General features: G+C 43.6%; 1 protein-coding gene across 2 annotated transcripts; it reads left to right on the top strand.

Annotated features, from left to right (window-relative positions):
- The first annotated feature begins 3,137 nt into the window (after window positions 1–3,137).
- On the top strand, window positions 3,138–9,895 carry LOC128656517 (uncharacterized). Of its 2 annotated transcripts, XM_053710464.1 has the most exons (3): window positions 3,138–5,170; window positions 7,670–7,830; window positions 8,087–8,252. In XM_053710464.1, the coding sequence occupies exons 1-3, from the start codon at window positions 3,322–3,324 to the stop codon at window positions 8,102–8,104; spliced, it is 2,028 nt and encodes a 675-aa protein (XP_053566439.1). In that variant the 5' UTR covers window positions 3,138–3,321; the 3' UTR covers window positions 8,105–8,252. The 2 variants fall into 2 exon arrangements, with proteins under 2 accessions (XP_053566439.1, XP_053566428.1); XM_053710453.1 differs by lacking the exon at window positions 7,670–7,830 and having other exon boundaries at window positions 8,087–9,895.
- Window positions 9,896–19,276: the final 9,381 nt, after the last annotated feature.

The raw sequence follows: 19,276 nt of genomic DNA, 5'->3' as shown, positions 1-19,276 counted from the left end.
AAGTCATATATTTTAATACACTTAGGCAGCAAATCAAACACAAGCTCAAACCACTGGTATGGCTATGTGAGCTATATATTTAATTATCCTTTGCAAAGACATTGCTAAATATTTTTATCTTAATTGGACATTTAATAATAAATTCTTTAAAACATTTCCCATTAATATTCTAGATTCTGGCCTTTGAAGTCAGCAAAAATGCACAGTAGCACACTACATATCCATACACTTACACATGCAGATACACACACTACATAGCATACACTTACACATGCAGATACACACACTACATAGCATACACTTACACATGTAGATACACACACTACATAGCATACACTTACACATGCAGATACACACACTACATAGCATACACTTACACATGCAGATACACACACTACATAGCATACACTTACACATGCAGATACACACACACTACATAGCATACACTTATACATGCAGATACACACACACTACATAGCATACACTTATACATGCAGATACACACACACTACATAGCATACACTTATACATGCAGATACACACACACTACATAGAATACACTTATACATGCAGATACACACACACACTACATAGCATACACTTACACATGCAGATACACACACACTACATAGCATACACTTATACATGCAGATACACACACACTACATAGCATACACTTATACATGCAGATACACACAAACTACATAGCATACACTTACACATGCAGATACACACACACTACATAGCATACACTTATACATGCAGATACACACACACTACATAGCATACACTTATACATGCAGATACACACAAACTACATAGCATACACTTATACATGCAGATACACACACACTACATAGCATACACTTATACATGCAGATACACACACACACTACATAGCATACACTTACACATGCAGACACACACTACATAGCATACACTTATACATGCAGATACACACACACTACATAGCATACACTTATACATGCAGATACACACAAACTACATAGCATACACTTATACATGCAGATACACACACACTACATAGCATACACTTATACATGCAGATACACACAAACTACATAGCATACACTTACACATGCAGATACACACACTACGTAGCATTCACTTATACATGCAGCATACACTTATACATGCAGATACACACACGCTACATAGCATACACTTATACATGCAGATACACACACACTACATAGCTTACACTTATACATGCAGATACACACACACACACACTACACAGCATACACTTATACATGCAGACACACACACACTACATAGCATACACTTATACATGCAGACACACACACACTACATAGCATACACTTATACATGTAGATACACACACACTACATAGCATACACTTATACATGCAGACACACACACACTACATAGCATACACTTATACATGCAGATACACACACTACGTAGCATACACTTATACATGCAGCATACACTTATACATGCAGATACACACACACTACATAGCATACACTTATAAATGCAGATACACACACACTACATAGCATACACTTACACATGCAGATACACACACACTACATAGCATACACTTACACATGCAGATACACACACACTACATAGCATACACTTATACATGCAGATATACACACACTACATAGCATACCCTTATACAGGCAGATACACAGACACTACATAGTATACACTTATACATGCAGATACACACACACATTACATAGCATACACTTATACATACAGCATACACTTATACATGCAGATACACAGACACTACATAATATACACTTATACATGCAGACACACACACACACACACTATATAGCATACACTTATACATGCAGATACACACACACATTACATAGCATACACTTATACATACAGCATACACTTATACATGCAGATACACAGACACTACATAATATACACTTATACATGCAGACACACACACACTATATAGCATACACTTATACATGCAGATACACACACACTACATAGCATACACTTATACATGCAGATACACACACACTACATAGCATACACTTATACATGCAGATACACACAAACTACATAGCATACACTTATACATGCAGATACACACACACTACATAGCATACACTTATACATGCAGATACACACACACACTACATAGCATACACTTACACATGCAGACACACACTACATAGCATACACTTATACATGCAGATACACACACACTACATAGCATACACTTATACATGCAGATACACACAAACTACATAGCATACACTTATACATGCAGATACACACACACTACATAGCATACACTTATACATGCAGATACACACAAACTACATAGCATACACTTACACATGCAGATACACACACTACGTAGCATTCACTTATACATGCAGCATACACTTATACATGCAGATACACACACGCTACATAGCATACACTTATACATGCAGATACACACACACTACATAGCTTACACTTATACATGCAGATACACACACACACACACTACACAGCATACACTTATACATGCAGACACACACACACTACATAGCATACACTTATACATGCAGACACACACACACTACATAGCATACACTTATACATGTAGATACACACACACTACATAGCATACACTTATACATGCAGACACACACACACTACATAGCATACACTTATACATGCAGACACACACACACTACATAGCATACACTTATACATGCAGATACACACACTACGTAGCATACACTTATACATGCAGCATACACTTATACATGCAGATACACACACACTACATAGCATACACTTATAAATGCAGATACACACACACTACATAGCATACACTTACACATGCAGATACACACACACTACATAGCATACACTTACACATGCAGATACACACACACTACATAGCATACACTTATACATGCAGATATACACACACTACATAGCATACCCTTATACAGGCAGATACACAGACACTACATAGTATACACTTATACATGCAGATACACACACACATTACATAGCATACACTTATACATACAGCATACACTTATACATGCAGATACACAGACACTACATAAATGCAGTGTAGGGCTTAGTATAAGCCTGGAGCAGTCTAAGGGTTAAGGCTGTAGGAGAGTGGGTTAGAAGAGAGAGGGAAGGTGCTGGGTGCAACATTGTTGCAATTTAGGGTAGGCCCCTCCTTACCAGTAGATAAGCCAAGTTCTCCCTTGCAACTTCCTCTTCTTCTCCGGATCCTGGCTGAAGCAGTTTTTTCTTAGCAGTTCTGTCATCACCAGTGCAGCTATGCATCGTTCCAGGCGTTCTACTCTGCCTCCCAGACGTTACCAGTCGGAACAGGAACCTCCTGCACCTGCAAAAGAAAAAATAAAGATAAGTGTTCAATCTATTTCTGAGGATGATTTAGATATCATTCCCCCAACTCAATATACTACTGTTGTGTCAGCCCAGGTTCATAATGTGGAAGAGCAGGGACCTATTGATATTGAGTTAGCTCAGGAATCCCCCAGACCTCAAGCATTGCAGACCCAGCAGGCTAATTTACCCCTTGATAGTGTACAGGCCTCATTTTTAAGTGCTGTACCCCCTGCTGCTATGTCAGCAGTTTCTGACCTATTGAAAAACATAATATCCGCTATGGCTGCAGCCTCCCCAGGGCCCAGTGTGACACCAGCTGTTTTCCCTCTTGATCCTTCTAGTCAGGATCCGGATCCTGCTTTAACTACCCCCAGCAGGCATCGCCCTTTCACACCTCTCATTGAGGCACCACACGTGGCAACACGCGGTCCCCAGCCCGGCCGGAACATGGCCCCTGTAACGGCCCCTCAGCCCTCAACACCCGGACTTGCCCCTGGTCGCACCATACCCGAGGCCCATGCCATCCCAGGGCCTATGCTGCTCCCCCCGGGGCCTAGCGATCTCCTTCGCCAGCCGCGTGGTCCGGGTCCGACTTCCGGTGTCAACGCCATGTTAGTGACGTCACCGGAAGCGGACATCGGCACTTCCGGCTTGGCAGATTCCCGCGCGGTCACAAGGACATCGGCTCCCGGGGCAACGCCACTTGCAGGTGAGCACCGAGAGCCGTCCTTGGCCGTTGGCGGGTTATCAGTGGGGGGTCGGAGGGGCATTAGCAGCGCAAGCAAACTGCGCAAGCGAACGGCACATTTGAACGTTAATCCTCAGGGGCATCAAAGGGGTCGCTCCATCATAAGAGGTAGTACCAGGCAGATAGCCAGTGATAGGGGTAGGGGGACACGCAGAGTTAACCCTTCCAGGGCAATGAGGCCATTACAGTTTATACAAATGGGAGATAACGCAAATGCCGTTCAGCAGGCCGCTCCCGATATTATTAACCCACACAGGGCTGATAGTGGTTTAGTGCAAGCGGCCGCTCAGCCGCATGATATTGTGTCTAATAATAGCCTGCATGTGAATCAAGGCAATGTTCAAAGTATGCATGTTAATCAAAACATTGAGCATCATTTACCGTCTCATCATTTACCATCCCCCATTGGTGTGAATGCGGCTTTGAATGGTGTGAACGTACAAGCAGCTCCTCAGGGATATAATACACCCCTGGTTGGCATACATAATGCGAATGTGCAATCTTTAAGCCAGCTACAACATCCCATTATGTTAGGCATACAAGGAGTACAACCCCTTGATCAGGGTATCCACTCCCCCATTGCAGCCACGCAGGGCGCTCATGCACACTCATTAAACCATGCACAATCAATAAGCCAGGCATGCCATAACCCTATTGTAGACCAGCAGGGTGTGAATGCTCAGACATCTGCGAATGGACAGTCAGTGAGTCAGGGATTTCATACACCACTTCATATAGCTCATCCACCCCTTGCTACTGATAATCCAGACACATCCATTGGGCAAAGTGCTCGCCAAATTCTTTCTCTTTTGCAGGGGGCAATTGGATCACAAAGTGCAGCAAAAACACGGACCAACACTGCCACAGTCATGAGTGGGGCGGATGCAGGAGTACCAGGCAGCATTACAGCAGGAGCAGCAGCCACCACTTCCACTGCACAGCAAGGGTCTTCAGGACTCGCCCTCCAAAACCAGCCAGCAGGCCAGCCCGTTTCCAGCATGGGTCAGGGACCTCCTGCCATTAGTCACGGTGAGAATGCTTTATTTACACACAATGACCATTCTTCCTCTGACTCATCCTCTTCTGACTCAGGGTCTGAGACTGACTCTTCCTTGGGTTTACAAGGGGCAGGTCAGAAGAAAATGTTTAGAATGATTAAGAAAATTTTAAAGAGGGGGGTCAAGCCAGATACTAAGCAGGACAGCGCCAGTAACACCGCCCCGCAAAACCCATCTACAGAGGTGCCAGCTGAACCTCTCCCTACCAGGGCCATCTCCGAAAGGCGAGCAGCCCTTTACGGGGACGCAAGCCCAGGAAAAATATACTCATTGCATAGACACCTGCGCAAAAAGGTGGTCAGTAGAATCCACCGTGGAAAATATGTTAATATATTTGACCTTTCGGTGGAGGCGTATAGGCAGAGAGAGAAGAGCGCTGAGGGAACAGGGCCTAAAAAATTTAAACGCCCAGACACTTTTGATGAGTGGCTCCAGTGCTTCAGGGTTTTTTCCTCCTGTTATATCGAAAAGTACCCCTCCCAGAGTTTGCCTATCCTAAAATACACGGACACTATTCACTGGATTCAGCGTAATCACAGTGAAGGTGTGTGGAGGGAATATGATGCTGAGTTCAGGAGGAAAATGGCAGGAAATCCTTCCCTGACTTTTGACTCTACTGATAACCAGTTGTGGCAGCGAATGGACCCAAAAGGGGGTGCACCCGCTGCTGCAACCTCAACTCAGCAATCAGCGCAGCAGTCCTTTCGCAATACCAGAAGCAGGAAACGGGGGGGAACCTGCTGGCCCTTCCAGGACAAAAAATGCGAAAAGGGTAGCGCATGCACCTTCAGACATGTCTGCAGGTACTGCTCTGGTCCACACCCTGGCAGTGACTGCATCAAGCGAAGGGACCAGACCAATAAGCCACCTTCAGCAAACTTGGGCCAGAAAGGCGGAAACGCCAATTAATGTACATGCCATGGCACCATGGTTGTGGGCTTACCCAGACCAGGCGGCGGCACGTATGTTATGGGAGGGTTTTTCATTTGGTTTTCATATCCCCACATTTAGGCAAATCAAGGGTAAGAGATTTAATAGGAACCTTATTTCAGCATACCAACACCCCCAAGTAGTGAGGGATAAAATTAATAAAGAAGTGACTTTAGGGCGAATGGCGGGCCCCTTTGCTGCCCCACCTTTACCTGATTTGGTCATTTCCCCGTTGGGGGTGGTTCCCAAGAAAGAGCCAGGGAAGTTTCGCCTCATTCAGCACCTGTCGTACCCAAAAGGTAGCTCAGTCAATGATGCCATTGACCCCCAACTCAGCTCGGTGCGCTATCAATCCTTTGATAGCGCACTAGACCTGGTCAGGAGGGCGGGTCATGGTGCTCTATTGGCGAAACTAGACATTGAGTCGGCATTTAGGCTTCTTCCACTCCACCCCTCAGTTTTCCATCTAATGGGTTGTAAGTTTGCAGGTGTGTGCTACGTGGATCGCTGCCTGCCCATGGGCTGCTCTTTGTCATGCGCCTTGTTTGAAGCGTTCAGTAGTTTCCTTCATTGGGTCGTAGCTTCAGAAGTGGGCAGCGATCCCAAAGCACACTACCTGGACGATTTTCTCATTGTAGGGAGAGCAGGCTCCGATGATTGTTTATCCACAATGAACATCATGCGCAGCGTCATGAGACATTTCGGGGTGCCCCTAGCAGAGGACAAAACGCAAGGCCCCGCGTCCTGTTTAGTTTTCCTGGGAATCGAAATCGACACCCAGGCTCGGCTCTGTAGGTTGCCACCTGATAAAGTTCAGGGCATGCTTGAGGCGGTCAGAGCGGCAGTCTCTAATGCAGTTATTTCCCTGAAACAGTTACAATCCCTGTTAGGTTTGCTTAATTTCGCTTGCAGAGTTATCCCCATGGGTCGGGTTTTTAACCGTAGACTGGAAAGACAGCTTAGTGGTAGGTCAAACCCGAAATCAAAGATAACCCTAGGGAGTGAATTGCTGGCTGACCTGGTAGTCTGGGAACAGTTTCTCACGCGATTTAACGGGATTCGGGTCTGGCGTACCCCTCCCATGTCTAGCCAGTTACTGCACCTTTTCACTGACGCAGCTGGATCGCACGGTTACGGGGCCTATTTCCAGGGAGAGTGGAGCGCGGAGCCCTGGCCGGAGTCCTGGGCCCCGGCGGGCCTTACTCGAAACCTGACTCTCCTGGAGCTATTCCCCGTGGTCTTGGCGGTCGAGCTGTGGGGTGGGAAGTTGTCGAACGGGACTGTTGTGTTCTGGACAGACAACATCAGTGTGGTCTTTGCGATCAATAACTTGTCAGCCACCTCAGCAAAGGTCATTACCTTGCTGCGCCACCTGGTGTTGCGCTGTCTGGACCTTAACATCCAGTTCCAGGCCCGTCATGTCCCGGGCGTCGACAATGTTGTAGCTGACGCCCTGTCACGATTCGAATGGGCGACATTTCGCAAGTTAGCCCCCACAGCTGCAGCCGTGGGCTTACGCTGTCCTGATTTCCTTTGGCAGCTCGTCCTTCCTGGATAGCCTTACTGCCGTTGGTCCGCTCCTCCTTAGCACCATCCACTTGGCACGCCTATGCCCGCATGTGGTCTGAATGGGACGATTTCTGTGCGTCCAGGGGAGCCGACGCTGCTCAGGGGTCTAGGGACAACTTACATGATTGGCTGGTGAGTTTGCATGCCTCTGGGGCCCGTCAGGGGGCAATACAATCCAAATTGGCCGCCCTCTCATTTTTCTATAGGGCATTAGCCATTCCTGACCCAACCAATTCCTTTTTTATTAGGCAGGTGATCAAGGGGGCTCCTCGTGCGAGGACATAAAACGTATTGGGCGTTGGCGGTCCAATTGTTTCAGAACCTATGTCCGTCCAATTGTTTAATGTTTAGATGTTAATTCAGGATACTAAAATGTTTGTCTCCACAGGCACTACCCCCGGGGTGAAGCGAATCTGGATTGTGGGCCACTCCTTTGTCCACTGGGCCTCCCTACGCTGTGCGTCCCTCCCATTTGGCCAATCCCTAGGTCTCCCTACCAACAAGGCATCCGTTAGGTGGTTGGGTGATAGGGGGATGTGCTGGCCCCAATTAGCAGGAACCATATCTGAGGCCCTGGTACGCTGGGGGAAGCCTCACATTATTATTCTTCACCTAGGGGGTAACGATGTGGGGGCCATACCAGTTTTACAGTTGATTAAGGTTATGCAGGCAGACATTGGGTGGCTAAGAGTACGCATCCCGGGGGTCATGATAGGGTGGTCCCATATAATACCCCGTCTCCACTGGAGGCATATGTCGGCCCATACGGCGGCATACCGGGTTAGGGAGAAGATCAATGCGTCTGTAGCGAAAACCGTCACTGGGTCAGGTGGCTTCGTGGTACGGCACGAAGCCATTTCGGCTGATAGAACCGAGCTATATAGAAGGGATAAAGTTCACCTTTCTGATGTGGGGCTGGATTTATTCATAGGGGACATTCAGAGAGCTCTGTTACCCCTCCTGTAAATCGGGTTGTGGGTTGGCGGCAAGGGTACCATTAAAATGCTTCCTTGTGGCGGGAGATCCTCGGTCCGGTTGCGCAGGAGAAGGTCGCTAGGGGTGAGTGATGGCCAGACTTCCGGGGAGGAGGGTAGGCCCTCACGTGCACGTGACGGTAACCCTCCTTCCTCCCTTTTGAGGGATGGTCACGTGATCTCTGCAACCCCTCAGCGTCATCTCCTTAGGGCAGAGACCCCTCTGCTGCTGTTCCCGTTGGGCCGGTGATCTCCTGCTGTTCTGGGTAGCTGATCTCTATGCCGCCATATATATTTTCAGTTCTATCAGTTCTATCTAGTTTGTTAGGTTAATAAAATTTTATGGCCTGTGACGGTCACAAAAATTTTCCCATAAAAAGTTTGTCTGTGGTTATTTCGCACTACATTCTCATGTACATAGTTATTTAATTAAGTTATGTTAAATCCTCTCCTCTGTGAAGAAGGATCCGGTAAGCATTTAATCCCTTAATGCAGTGTAGGGCTTAGTATAAGCCTGGAGCAGTCTAAGGGTTAAGGCTGTAGGAGAGTGGGTTAGAAGAGAGAGGGAAGGTGCTGGGTGCAACATTGTTGCAATTTAGGGTAGGCCCCTCCTTACCAGTAGATAAGCCAAGTTCTCCCTTGCAACTTCCTCTTCTTCTCCGGATCCTGGCTGAAGCAGTTTTTTCCCTCCCTCCCTTCCCCTTTTGTAATGTTTTAATGATGTTGTATTTTCGACGGCACCTTAATGGCAGGGCTATGGCTACTCACCCTAGGCCCAATAAGCCATTACTGTAGGATATGGATCTCCTCTCCCTGTTATGCGGTTTACACGGCTTGGTAACAGGGAATCCTTATCTAGGTGGAAGATCTTCTTTCACCCTGGCGGCGGGAGATCCTCGGTCCGGTTGCGCAGGAGAAGGTCGCTAGGGGTGAGTGATGGCCAGACTTCCGGGGAGGAGGGTAGGCCCTCACGTGCACGTGACGGTAACCCTCCTTCCTCCCTTTTGAGGGATGGTCACGTGATCTCTGCAACCCCTCAGCGTCATCTCCTTAGGGCAGAGACCCCTCTGCTGCTGTTCCCGTTGGGCCGGTGATCTCCTGCTGTTCTGGGTAGCTGATCTCTATGCCGCCATATATATTTTCAGTTCTATCAGTTCTATCTAGTTTGTTAGGTTAATAAAATTTTATGGCCTGTGACGGTCACAAAAATTTTCCCATAAAAAGTTTGTCTGTGGTTATTTCGCACTACATTCTCATGTACATAGTTATTTAATTAAGTTATGTTAAATCCTCTCCTCTGTGAAGAAGGATCCGGTAAGCATTTAATCCCTTATATACACTTATACATGCAGACACACACACACACACACTATATAGCATACACTTATACATGCAGATACACACACACATTACATAGCATACACTTATACATACAGCATACACTTATACATGCAGATACACAGACACTACATAATATACACTTATACATGCAGACACACACACACTATATAGCATACACTTATACATGCAGATACACACTTATACATGCAGATACACATACACACACTACATTGCTTACATTTATACATGCAGATACACACTTATACATGCAGATACACACTTATACATGCAGATACACATACACACACTACATAGCATACACTTATACATGCAGATACACACACACTACATAGCATACACTTATACATGCAGATACACACACACTACATAGCATACACTTACACATGCAGATACACACACTACATAGCATACACTTACACATGCAGATACACACACACTACATAGCATACACTTACACATGCAGATACACAAACACTACATAGCATACCCTTATACAGGCAGATACACAGACACTACATAGTATATACTTATACATGCAGATACACACACACTACATAGCATACACTTATACATGCAGATACACACACACACTACATAGCATACCCTTATACAGGCAGATACACAGACACTACATAGTATATACTTATACATGCAGATACACACACACACACATTACATAGCATACACTTATACATACAGCATACACTTATACATGCAGATACACAGACACTACATAATATACACTTATACATGCAGACACACACACACACACTACATATCATACACTTATACATGCAGATACACACACAAACACAACATAGCATACACTTACACATGCAGATACACACTTATACATGCAGATACACACTTATACATGCAGATACACACTTATACATGCAGATACACATACACACACTACATAGCTTACATTTATACATGCGGACACACACACACTACATAGCATAAACTTATACATACAGATACACACACACAGTTAAGGATACAGATAGACACACACACTACATCATATATGGGTATCTGTAATTCATTGTATGGGGTCCTGGGGTTGGCAAGCACTTTAGCTGGCAGTCTGCGGCTGCCACTGTTCGTTACCCTGGTATTCGCACTACTCATTGTATAAAACTGAAGGCATGCTAGTATTATCACCAGGGGTAGACGGCATCACTACCAGAGGTAAGTTAGAGAGGTCACCATTACCCGTGGTCAGAGTGTATACAGCCTTCTTACTCCTGCTTAACCCACACACAATTCCTTTTCCACAGGGAATCTAACAGGTATCATATTCTAACCCTGTGAGAGCAAAGCCAGCTGCTTCTGAGTATGGGCCCAATAGAATTTAATTTATTTTTTTTTATGCATGGGGCAAATCGGGACAGATGGCTAGCAACCTGGGACAGGGGGACAGACCTCTAAAATCAGGGCTGTCCCGCGAAAATCGAGACAGTTGGGGGATATGCATACATACAGTGGGGCAAAAAAGTATTTAGTCAGCCACCAATTGTGCAAGTTCTCCCACTTAAGAAGATGAGAGAGGCCTGTAATTTTCATCATAGGTATACCTCAACTATGAGAGACAAAATGTGGAAATAAATCCAGACAATCACATTGTCTGATTTGGAAAGAATGTATTTGCATATTATGGTGGAAAATAAGTATGTGGTCAATATCAAAAGTTCATCTCAATACTTTGTTATATATCCTTTGTTGGCAATGACAGAGGTCAAACGTTTTCTGTAAGTCTTCACAAGGTTGTTACACACTGTTGCTGGTATGTTGGCCCATTCCTGCATGCAGATCTCCTCTAGAGCAGTGATGTTTTGGGGCTGTCGCTGGGCAACACAGACTTTCAACTCCCTCCAAAGGTTTTCTATTGGGTTGAGATCTGGAGACTGGCTAGGCCACTCCAGGACCTTGAAATGCTTCTTACGAAGCCACTCCTTCGTTGCCCGGGCGGTGTGTTTGGAATCATTGTCATGCTGAAAGACCCAGCCACGTTTCATCTTCAATGCCCTTGCTGATGGAAGGAGGTTTGCACTCAAAATCTCACAATACATGGCCCCATTCATTCTTTCATGTACACGGATCAGTCGTCCTGTTCCCTTTGCAGAGAAACAGCCCCAAAGCATGATGTTGCCACCCCATGCTTCACAGTAGGTATGGTGTTCTTTGGTTGCAACTCAGCATTCTCTCTCCTCCAAACACGACAAGTTGTGTTTCTACCAAACAGTTCTGCTTTGGTTTCATCTGACCATATGACATTCTGCCAATCCGCTTCTGGATCATCCAAATGCTCTCTAGCATACTTCAGATGGGCCCGGACATGTACTGGCTTAAGCAGGGGGACACGTCTGGCACTGCAGGATCTGAGTCCCTGGCGGCATAGTGTGTTACTGATGGTAACCTTTGTTACGTTGGTCCCAGCTCTCTGCAGGTCATTCACTAGGTCCCCCCATGTGGTTCTGGGATGTTTGCTCACCGTTCTTGTGATCATTTTGACCCCACGGGGTGAGATCTTGCGTGGAGCCCCAGATCGATGGAGATTATCAGTGGTCTTTTATGTCTTCCATTTTCTAATTATTGCTCCCACAGTTGATTTCTTCACACCAAGCTGCTTGCCTATTGCAGATTCAGTCTTCCCAGCCTGGTGCAGGTCTACAATTTTGTTTCTGGTGTCCTTCAACAGCTTTTTGGTCTTCACCATAGTGGAGTTTGTAGTGTGACTGTTTCAGGTTGTGGACAGGTGTCTTTTATACTGATAACAAGTTCAAACAGGTGCCATTAATACAGGTAATGAGTGGAGGACAGAGGTGCCTCTTAAAGAAGAAGATACAGGTCTGTGAGAGCCAGAAATCGTGCTTGTTTGTAGGTGACCAAATACTTATTTTCCACCATAATATGCAAATAAATTCTTTCCAAATCAGACAATGTGATTGCCTGGATTTGTTTCCACATTTTGTCTCTCATATTTGAGGTATACCTATGATGAAAAATACAGGCCTCTCTCATCTTCTTAAGGGGGAGAACTTGCACAATTGGTGGCTGACTAAATACTTTTTTGCCCCACTGTATATCTATTTATCTATCAAATCTATCTAACTATCAATTGTATCTATCAAATATATATTGCATCTATTGATCTATGTAATTCGTATCTATCAAATGTATATTGCATCTATTGATCTATGTAATTTGTATCTATCAAATGTATATTGCATCTATTGATCTATGTAATTCGTATATATCAAATGTATATTGCATCTATTGATCTATGTAATTCGTATCTATCAAATGTATATTGCATCTTTTGATCTATGTAATTTGTATCTATCAAATGTATATTGCATCTATTGATCTATGTAATTCGTATCTATCAAATGTATATTGCATCTATTGATCTATGCAATTCGTATCTATCAAATGTATATTGCATCCATTGATCGATGTAATTCGTATCTATCAAATATATATTGCATCTATTGATCTATGTAATTCGTATCTATCAAATGTATATTGCATCTATTGATCTACGTAATTTGTATCTATCATATGTATATTGCATCTATTGATCTATGTAATCTATGTATCTATCTATCAAATCTATCTCGTGGTTGTGCAAATGGACTGTTTGCGGTGCGTTACACAGGGAGTTTGGTCTGTCACTGTCAAGCGGGCATAACCCTTACACTACCTGATAGATACAACATCATACCTGATGTTTTAAAGCACGTTATTCCAAACAATTTAGGAATGTTAGGTGATTTATGCCCTTTATGGCTTAAAAGCAGACTCTGTATCAACTATGTAATTTTCCGTGGGAGTTTTGCCATGGATCCCCCTCCGGCATGCCACAGTCCAGGTGTTAGTCCCCTTGAAACAACTTTTCCATCACTATTGTGGCCAGAAAGAGTCCCTGTGGGTTTTAAAGTTCGCCTGCCTATTGAAGTCAATGGCGGTTCGCCCGGTTCACGAACAGTTGCGGAAGTTCGAGTCTGCCGTTTGCGAACCGAAATTTATAGGTTCGCGACATCACTAGTGAGAATACATATCTAATGCAAAATTCTGCAAGGATGCAAAAACAATAAAAACATTATCACTGGGCGTCCCCAGCATATAAAACTTCAATAGACGTCAGTCCATGACATAAAATGAGGCAACTCCTTGTCAAGAGTGTCCAGTTTTAGACAACATATGCCTTCTGAGTATAGGTAAACTGTAAAGTTGAATATAGACGAAGCAGGGTTATATGCAAACGTTTAGAAATTCAAAGCTTTTAAGCAAATTGATTAAGCAGTTCATGCAAAAGAATTGCCTTGTTTGAATCATAGGGTTAATGTAAGTACCGATGTCCTCAGCATAAATTTCACGTGCAAGGTGTAAGGAGTAATACCGGCACTTAAGGACAACAGTCCGCCAGTAAAGTATGCAGTCGCAATGGGTCAGAAAGAAAGGAACAAACTCCGCTCTATGAGCGATCTCACCCAGTCCTCCAGGAATGATTGCACAAGTAATCCTCCTCACCAGCACGGTATACCATCCAGACTACAAGTAGCACCCTTCCGTTGAAAGAGACACCGCTTTACATACAAGGCATCCCAGAAGTATCACAGCAGTTTTAAAGGTTCCGATTTGCATTGGCTCAGTCTGGCGTCTGACGTCACACACATGCGACGCGCATTTCGAGCTCCGCCCTTCCACTTGGCCTTTTGATCCAGGCTGCCACTCGTCTATTTAAAGCAAATCTCATGAGATGAAGTATGCCATCTAGTGACTGACACTCATAATGAGATTGTTAGGGGTTGCACATATGGTTATAGCCAGAAAAACAATCCACAGCATAGCTTATGTTCATTATGCAAAAGGCAATTACTCAGCAAACACCTTACATGAACTTAAGTGTGTATAATACATCATCTTATAAATAAAAACAGAAAAGCAAGAACATTAATAAAACTATAAATGTTGAAATTGAAAAACATTATCCTAAAAAAATAATAAAGAATAATAATGAGAACAGAAACAAGTACATACACCAGATACCTCCACTTTGTATGTAATTCTTGTATGTTAGTAATAATATAGAAACCTATTTCCTAAGGTCTATATTAAAAAAGTGATACTCTTATCTAACCAAATAAGCTCACACTCAATCTCAAGCAAGATTAGAATTTACTAGATTAAAAATACAAAAAGATTTAAGTTAACTCCACCTGAAATTACAGATGAACCACAGTCCTTATTAAAAGGTGCCACATGTAATTTCCCTATTTAAACCAAAGGGGATCATAGAGTCCAATTTTTGGATCCATAGTGCTTCTTTTTTAAACAGCAATTTTTGCCTGTTTTTGGGGGCATAATTCCCTTTGTTGTACCATTTGACTATAATATCAAACCATTGAAAAACATCTTTAAGAGACAGTGGACATTGTTATCAGAGGATAGGACATTAGCAGCTATTCTCTTACAAAATAAATCATAATTTGAGAGATAACTTGGTCATGGCTGATATAGGCTCAAGTAGAGATGCAACTGCTCAGGTTAGTCAAGCTATAATAAATGGAACCTTACCTTGCAATAATTGTGCACAGTGCAATTCGATTCAAACAGGTAACACTGTAACTCATCCTAGAACTGGGAAGCATCTGCCCATTAGAGGTCACTACACTTGCGAGTCACAATTTGTTGTTTACTTAATTAAATGCCCCTGTGGCTTGGCATACATTGGAGAAACAACAAAATGCATAAAAGATAGGATTAGGCAACATAAGACAGCGATAGGTAAATTAGATCCTTCTGCCCCAGTTGCCCACCATTTTAAACTGTATGAACATAATAAGAGTCAATTGAATTTTCAGGTAGTGGATGGTGTAGGTTCTCTGAGAAGTGGAGGTAGCAGGCAAAAATTGCTGTTTGAAAAAGAAGGTATCTGGTGTATTTACTCGTTTCTGTTCTCATTATTATTCTTTCTTTTTTTAGGATAATGTTATTCAATTTCAACATTTATAGTTTTATTAATGTTCTTGTTTTTTTGTTTTTATTTATAAGATGATGTATTGTACACACTTAAGTTCATGTAAGGTGTTTGCCAAATAATTCCTGCTAGAATTTTCTGGTATGTCTCACTGCTTGCGTCCCCCTGGCTGCTATTACATGTCCCTTTAATTTCTGCTAGAATTCTCTGGTAACCATTTCCTCTGTCTCCATTTTGTCTACCTGTAATCATTTTATCAGATACTCTGTATAATTTTAATGCATCCTGCCCCCCTCCCTCTAATTTGCAAGTAGTGTAACTCCTGTCTGGCTAGCTAGACTGCTTGTTATCATCTGCATAGAATCAGTTGATTACAGTCACTGCTACATACAGCAGCCCACAGGCTCAATTGAGCCATGGCTCTCTGATTCTAAGTGTCTCTTTGTTACAAGTGGCAGAGTTACTCACTGGAGTTAGAAACTGGAGGTGGAAACTGCAGTCCCAGTTTCCACCTCCAACTATACACCTGCACAATGCTCTCCATGTCTTTTCTGCTCTTTCTGTCTGCCCTTCTCCTAAAACTCACTGCATGTCCCTATAACAATAACAACCCCCACACTATCCATATCTCACCCTCCCTTCTCTCATCCCCTATGCTGTCCTCTCATGAACTACTCTGTCTCCTTAGAAACACTTCCCCATCTTACTCTCCCGGGTCTAATCATACCCACTCTTACAAGTTTTACTCTCACCATCTGTCGCTCTCACTGCTACTACTGTTTGCTGCTGGTGACGTCTCCCCTAACCCTGGCCCTGCAGCAATCGCCACACTTTTACACTCTCGCTCAGTCTCCCACTGCAAAAATCTAATCTCCATTAACACACAACACTTATCCCCTCTCTTTTCTTGTGCTCTCTGGAATGCTCGCTCTGTATGCTCGCTCTGTCTGTAACAAACTTACAACTGTTCACAACCTGTTTGTTTCCAACACTTTAAAACTGTTAGCAATTACTGAAACCTAGCTATCTTCCTCTGACACTGCTTCCATTGCTGCTCTTACTCATGGTGGTCTTCACTTTAGCCACACACCTAGGCCCAGGTGTTGGGATCTTACTCTCCCCCTCCTGCTCCTATCAATACCTATCTCTATTTCCATCTCTCTTCTTTTCTTCCTTTGAAGTCCACTGCATTTGCCTGTTCTCCCCCCTCTCTCTCAGAGTGGCAGTTAAATATCCTCCCCTGGACCAAACTCCCAATTCCTTGACAACTTTTCTGCCTGGCTTCCTTTCTTTCTACACCTACTAGAATTCTTGGCAAGTTCTACATTCCCATTGACAACCCATCTGCCCTCTAAACTTCTCTCACTCACTAACTCCTTTGGTCTCTCACAATCCACACTATTCCCTACCAACCGCGATGGACACTCTATTGATCTGGTATTCTCCTATCTTTGCTCTCTCTCTCTGATGTTGCCTGTCGCCCATTTACCATCTCCGACCACCATCTGCTCACCTTTAATCTTAAGATATAGGCTAAACCTACTTCTCCCCCTCTCCCCTGTACCTGTAGAAAACTGCACACTGTGGACCCTCCTCAACTCTCCAGCCTTATTCAAATACACCTACCCCACACTTCCACAATATCCTGCCCTGACCTTGCTATAACCCACTATAACAATACTCTCTCCTCTGCACTTAACACTCTTTCTCTGCTCCAACTTCGCAAAGCCGCACTTTGTCAGCTCCAGCCCTGGCACTCCTAGCAAACACGCCACCTACAAAAATGCTCCTGCATTGCTGAATTTGTCTGGAGGAAATCCCACTCTGAACCTGATTCCATGCACTATACGTTCATTTTTTTACTCTTATACCTCTTCCCTTCACTTAGCTAAGCAAACCTACTCCTTTTCTATTATATCCACTCACTCTTCAAACCCTAAAAGACTCTTCTCCATTTTCAACTCTCTCCTCTATCCACCTGCACCACCCCCCTCATCTGCATTCAGTGCTCAAGACCTGGCTGACTACTTTTCAATACAACACTTACCATCCAAAGAAACTTTGCTCCCAGTCACCCCGTCTGCCACTTTGCACCCTCCTCCCAATCACTGAGAGTGAAGTGGCTTCCATATTGTCTTCCTCACACCTCACTACCTGCCCACTTGACCCTATTCCTTCACATCTAACACCTTCTCTGTCTCCCAGGGGCGGTTCTACACAGGGGCCCACAGGGGCCAGTGCCCCTGTAAAAATGTCCCTGGCCCCCCTGTGGCCGCCCTGGGCTGGCCACTGAGCTGACTGAAAAATACCGGACAAGATCAAGGCTATTTATCTGCTTTCCTGTCCCTGAAACGCTGTTTAGTCAAAGCGTGGGGTTAACAAAGTGAAGTAAAACTTGTGCCCCCTCCCCTTTCAGAGATGTGCTACAGTTCCCGGGTTGTTGTGGGGGCGGGGCGTCTTACAGCTGCAGTCTGCAGACAAGAGTTCCAGAAGTGTCACTGGTTGGTTTTGCAGACGTTCTCTCTAGCCTGTACACTGCCAGAACAGAAGAGATGTAAGTCTGCCCTCTCACCTCCACAACTCTATAATGACTGCTGGAGTGTTTTCCTTATTTTTCTAATGTTGTAAATAATTATTTGACACCATTTTCATTGAATGTGCTATCTGAACTATGTAGCACTAATTAAGTGCATAGTCTTCTTTTTTTTTTTTTTTCTACTCAGTGTGTGTATGTATGTGTATGTATGTATGTATGTATGTGTGTGTGTATATGTGTATGTGTATATATATATATGTATGTGTGTGTGTTTATGTGTATGTATTTGTGTGTGTGTATATATATATATATATATATATATATATATATATATATATATATATATATATAATGTGTGTGTGTATGTACGTGTATATATATATATATATATATATATATATATATATATGTGTGTGTATTTATGTATGTGTTTATATATGTGTATGGATGTGTGTATGTGTATGTATGGTGTGTGTGTATGTTTATGTGTGTGTGTGTGTGTATATATATATAGATGTGTGTATATATATATGTGTGTGTATGTATGTGTGTGTATATATATATATATATATATACATATATATACACACACACACATATATATATATATATATATATATATAATTTGTTTCCGTTTCTTAATGTGCCCCCTGATTAAACACTAGCCCCACCTTGGCCCCCCCAGTAAAATTTGTCTAGAACCGCCACTGCTGTCTC

This window comes from Bombina bombina, chromosome 1 (genome assembly GCF_027579735.1).
Source record: "Bombina bombina isolate aBomBom1 chromosome 1, aBomBom1.pri, whole genome shotgun sequence".
Lineage (NCBI taxonomy): Eukaryota > Metazoa > Chordata > Amphibia > Anura > Bombinatoridae > Bombina > Bombina bombina.
This window is presented reverse-complemented; position numbering and strand designations above follow the sequence as displayed.

What these genes read in the sequence shown, in the direction of transcription:
- LOC128656517 (XM_053710453.1), top strand. Translation starts at nt 3,322, where the DNA reads ATGCATCGTTCCAGGCGTTCTACTCTGCCTCCCAGACGTTACCAGTCG. An exon ending in ACCTCCTGCCATTAGTCACG is followed by an intron (nt 5,171 to 8,086) that starts GTGAGAATGCTT and finishes TTGTCTCCACAG; the next exon opens with GCACTACCCCCGGGGTGAAG.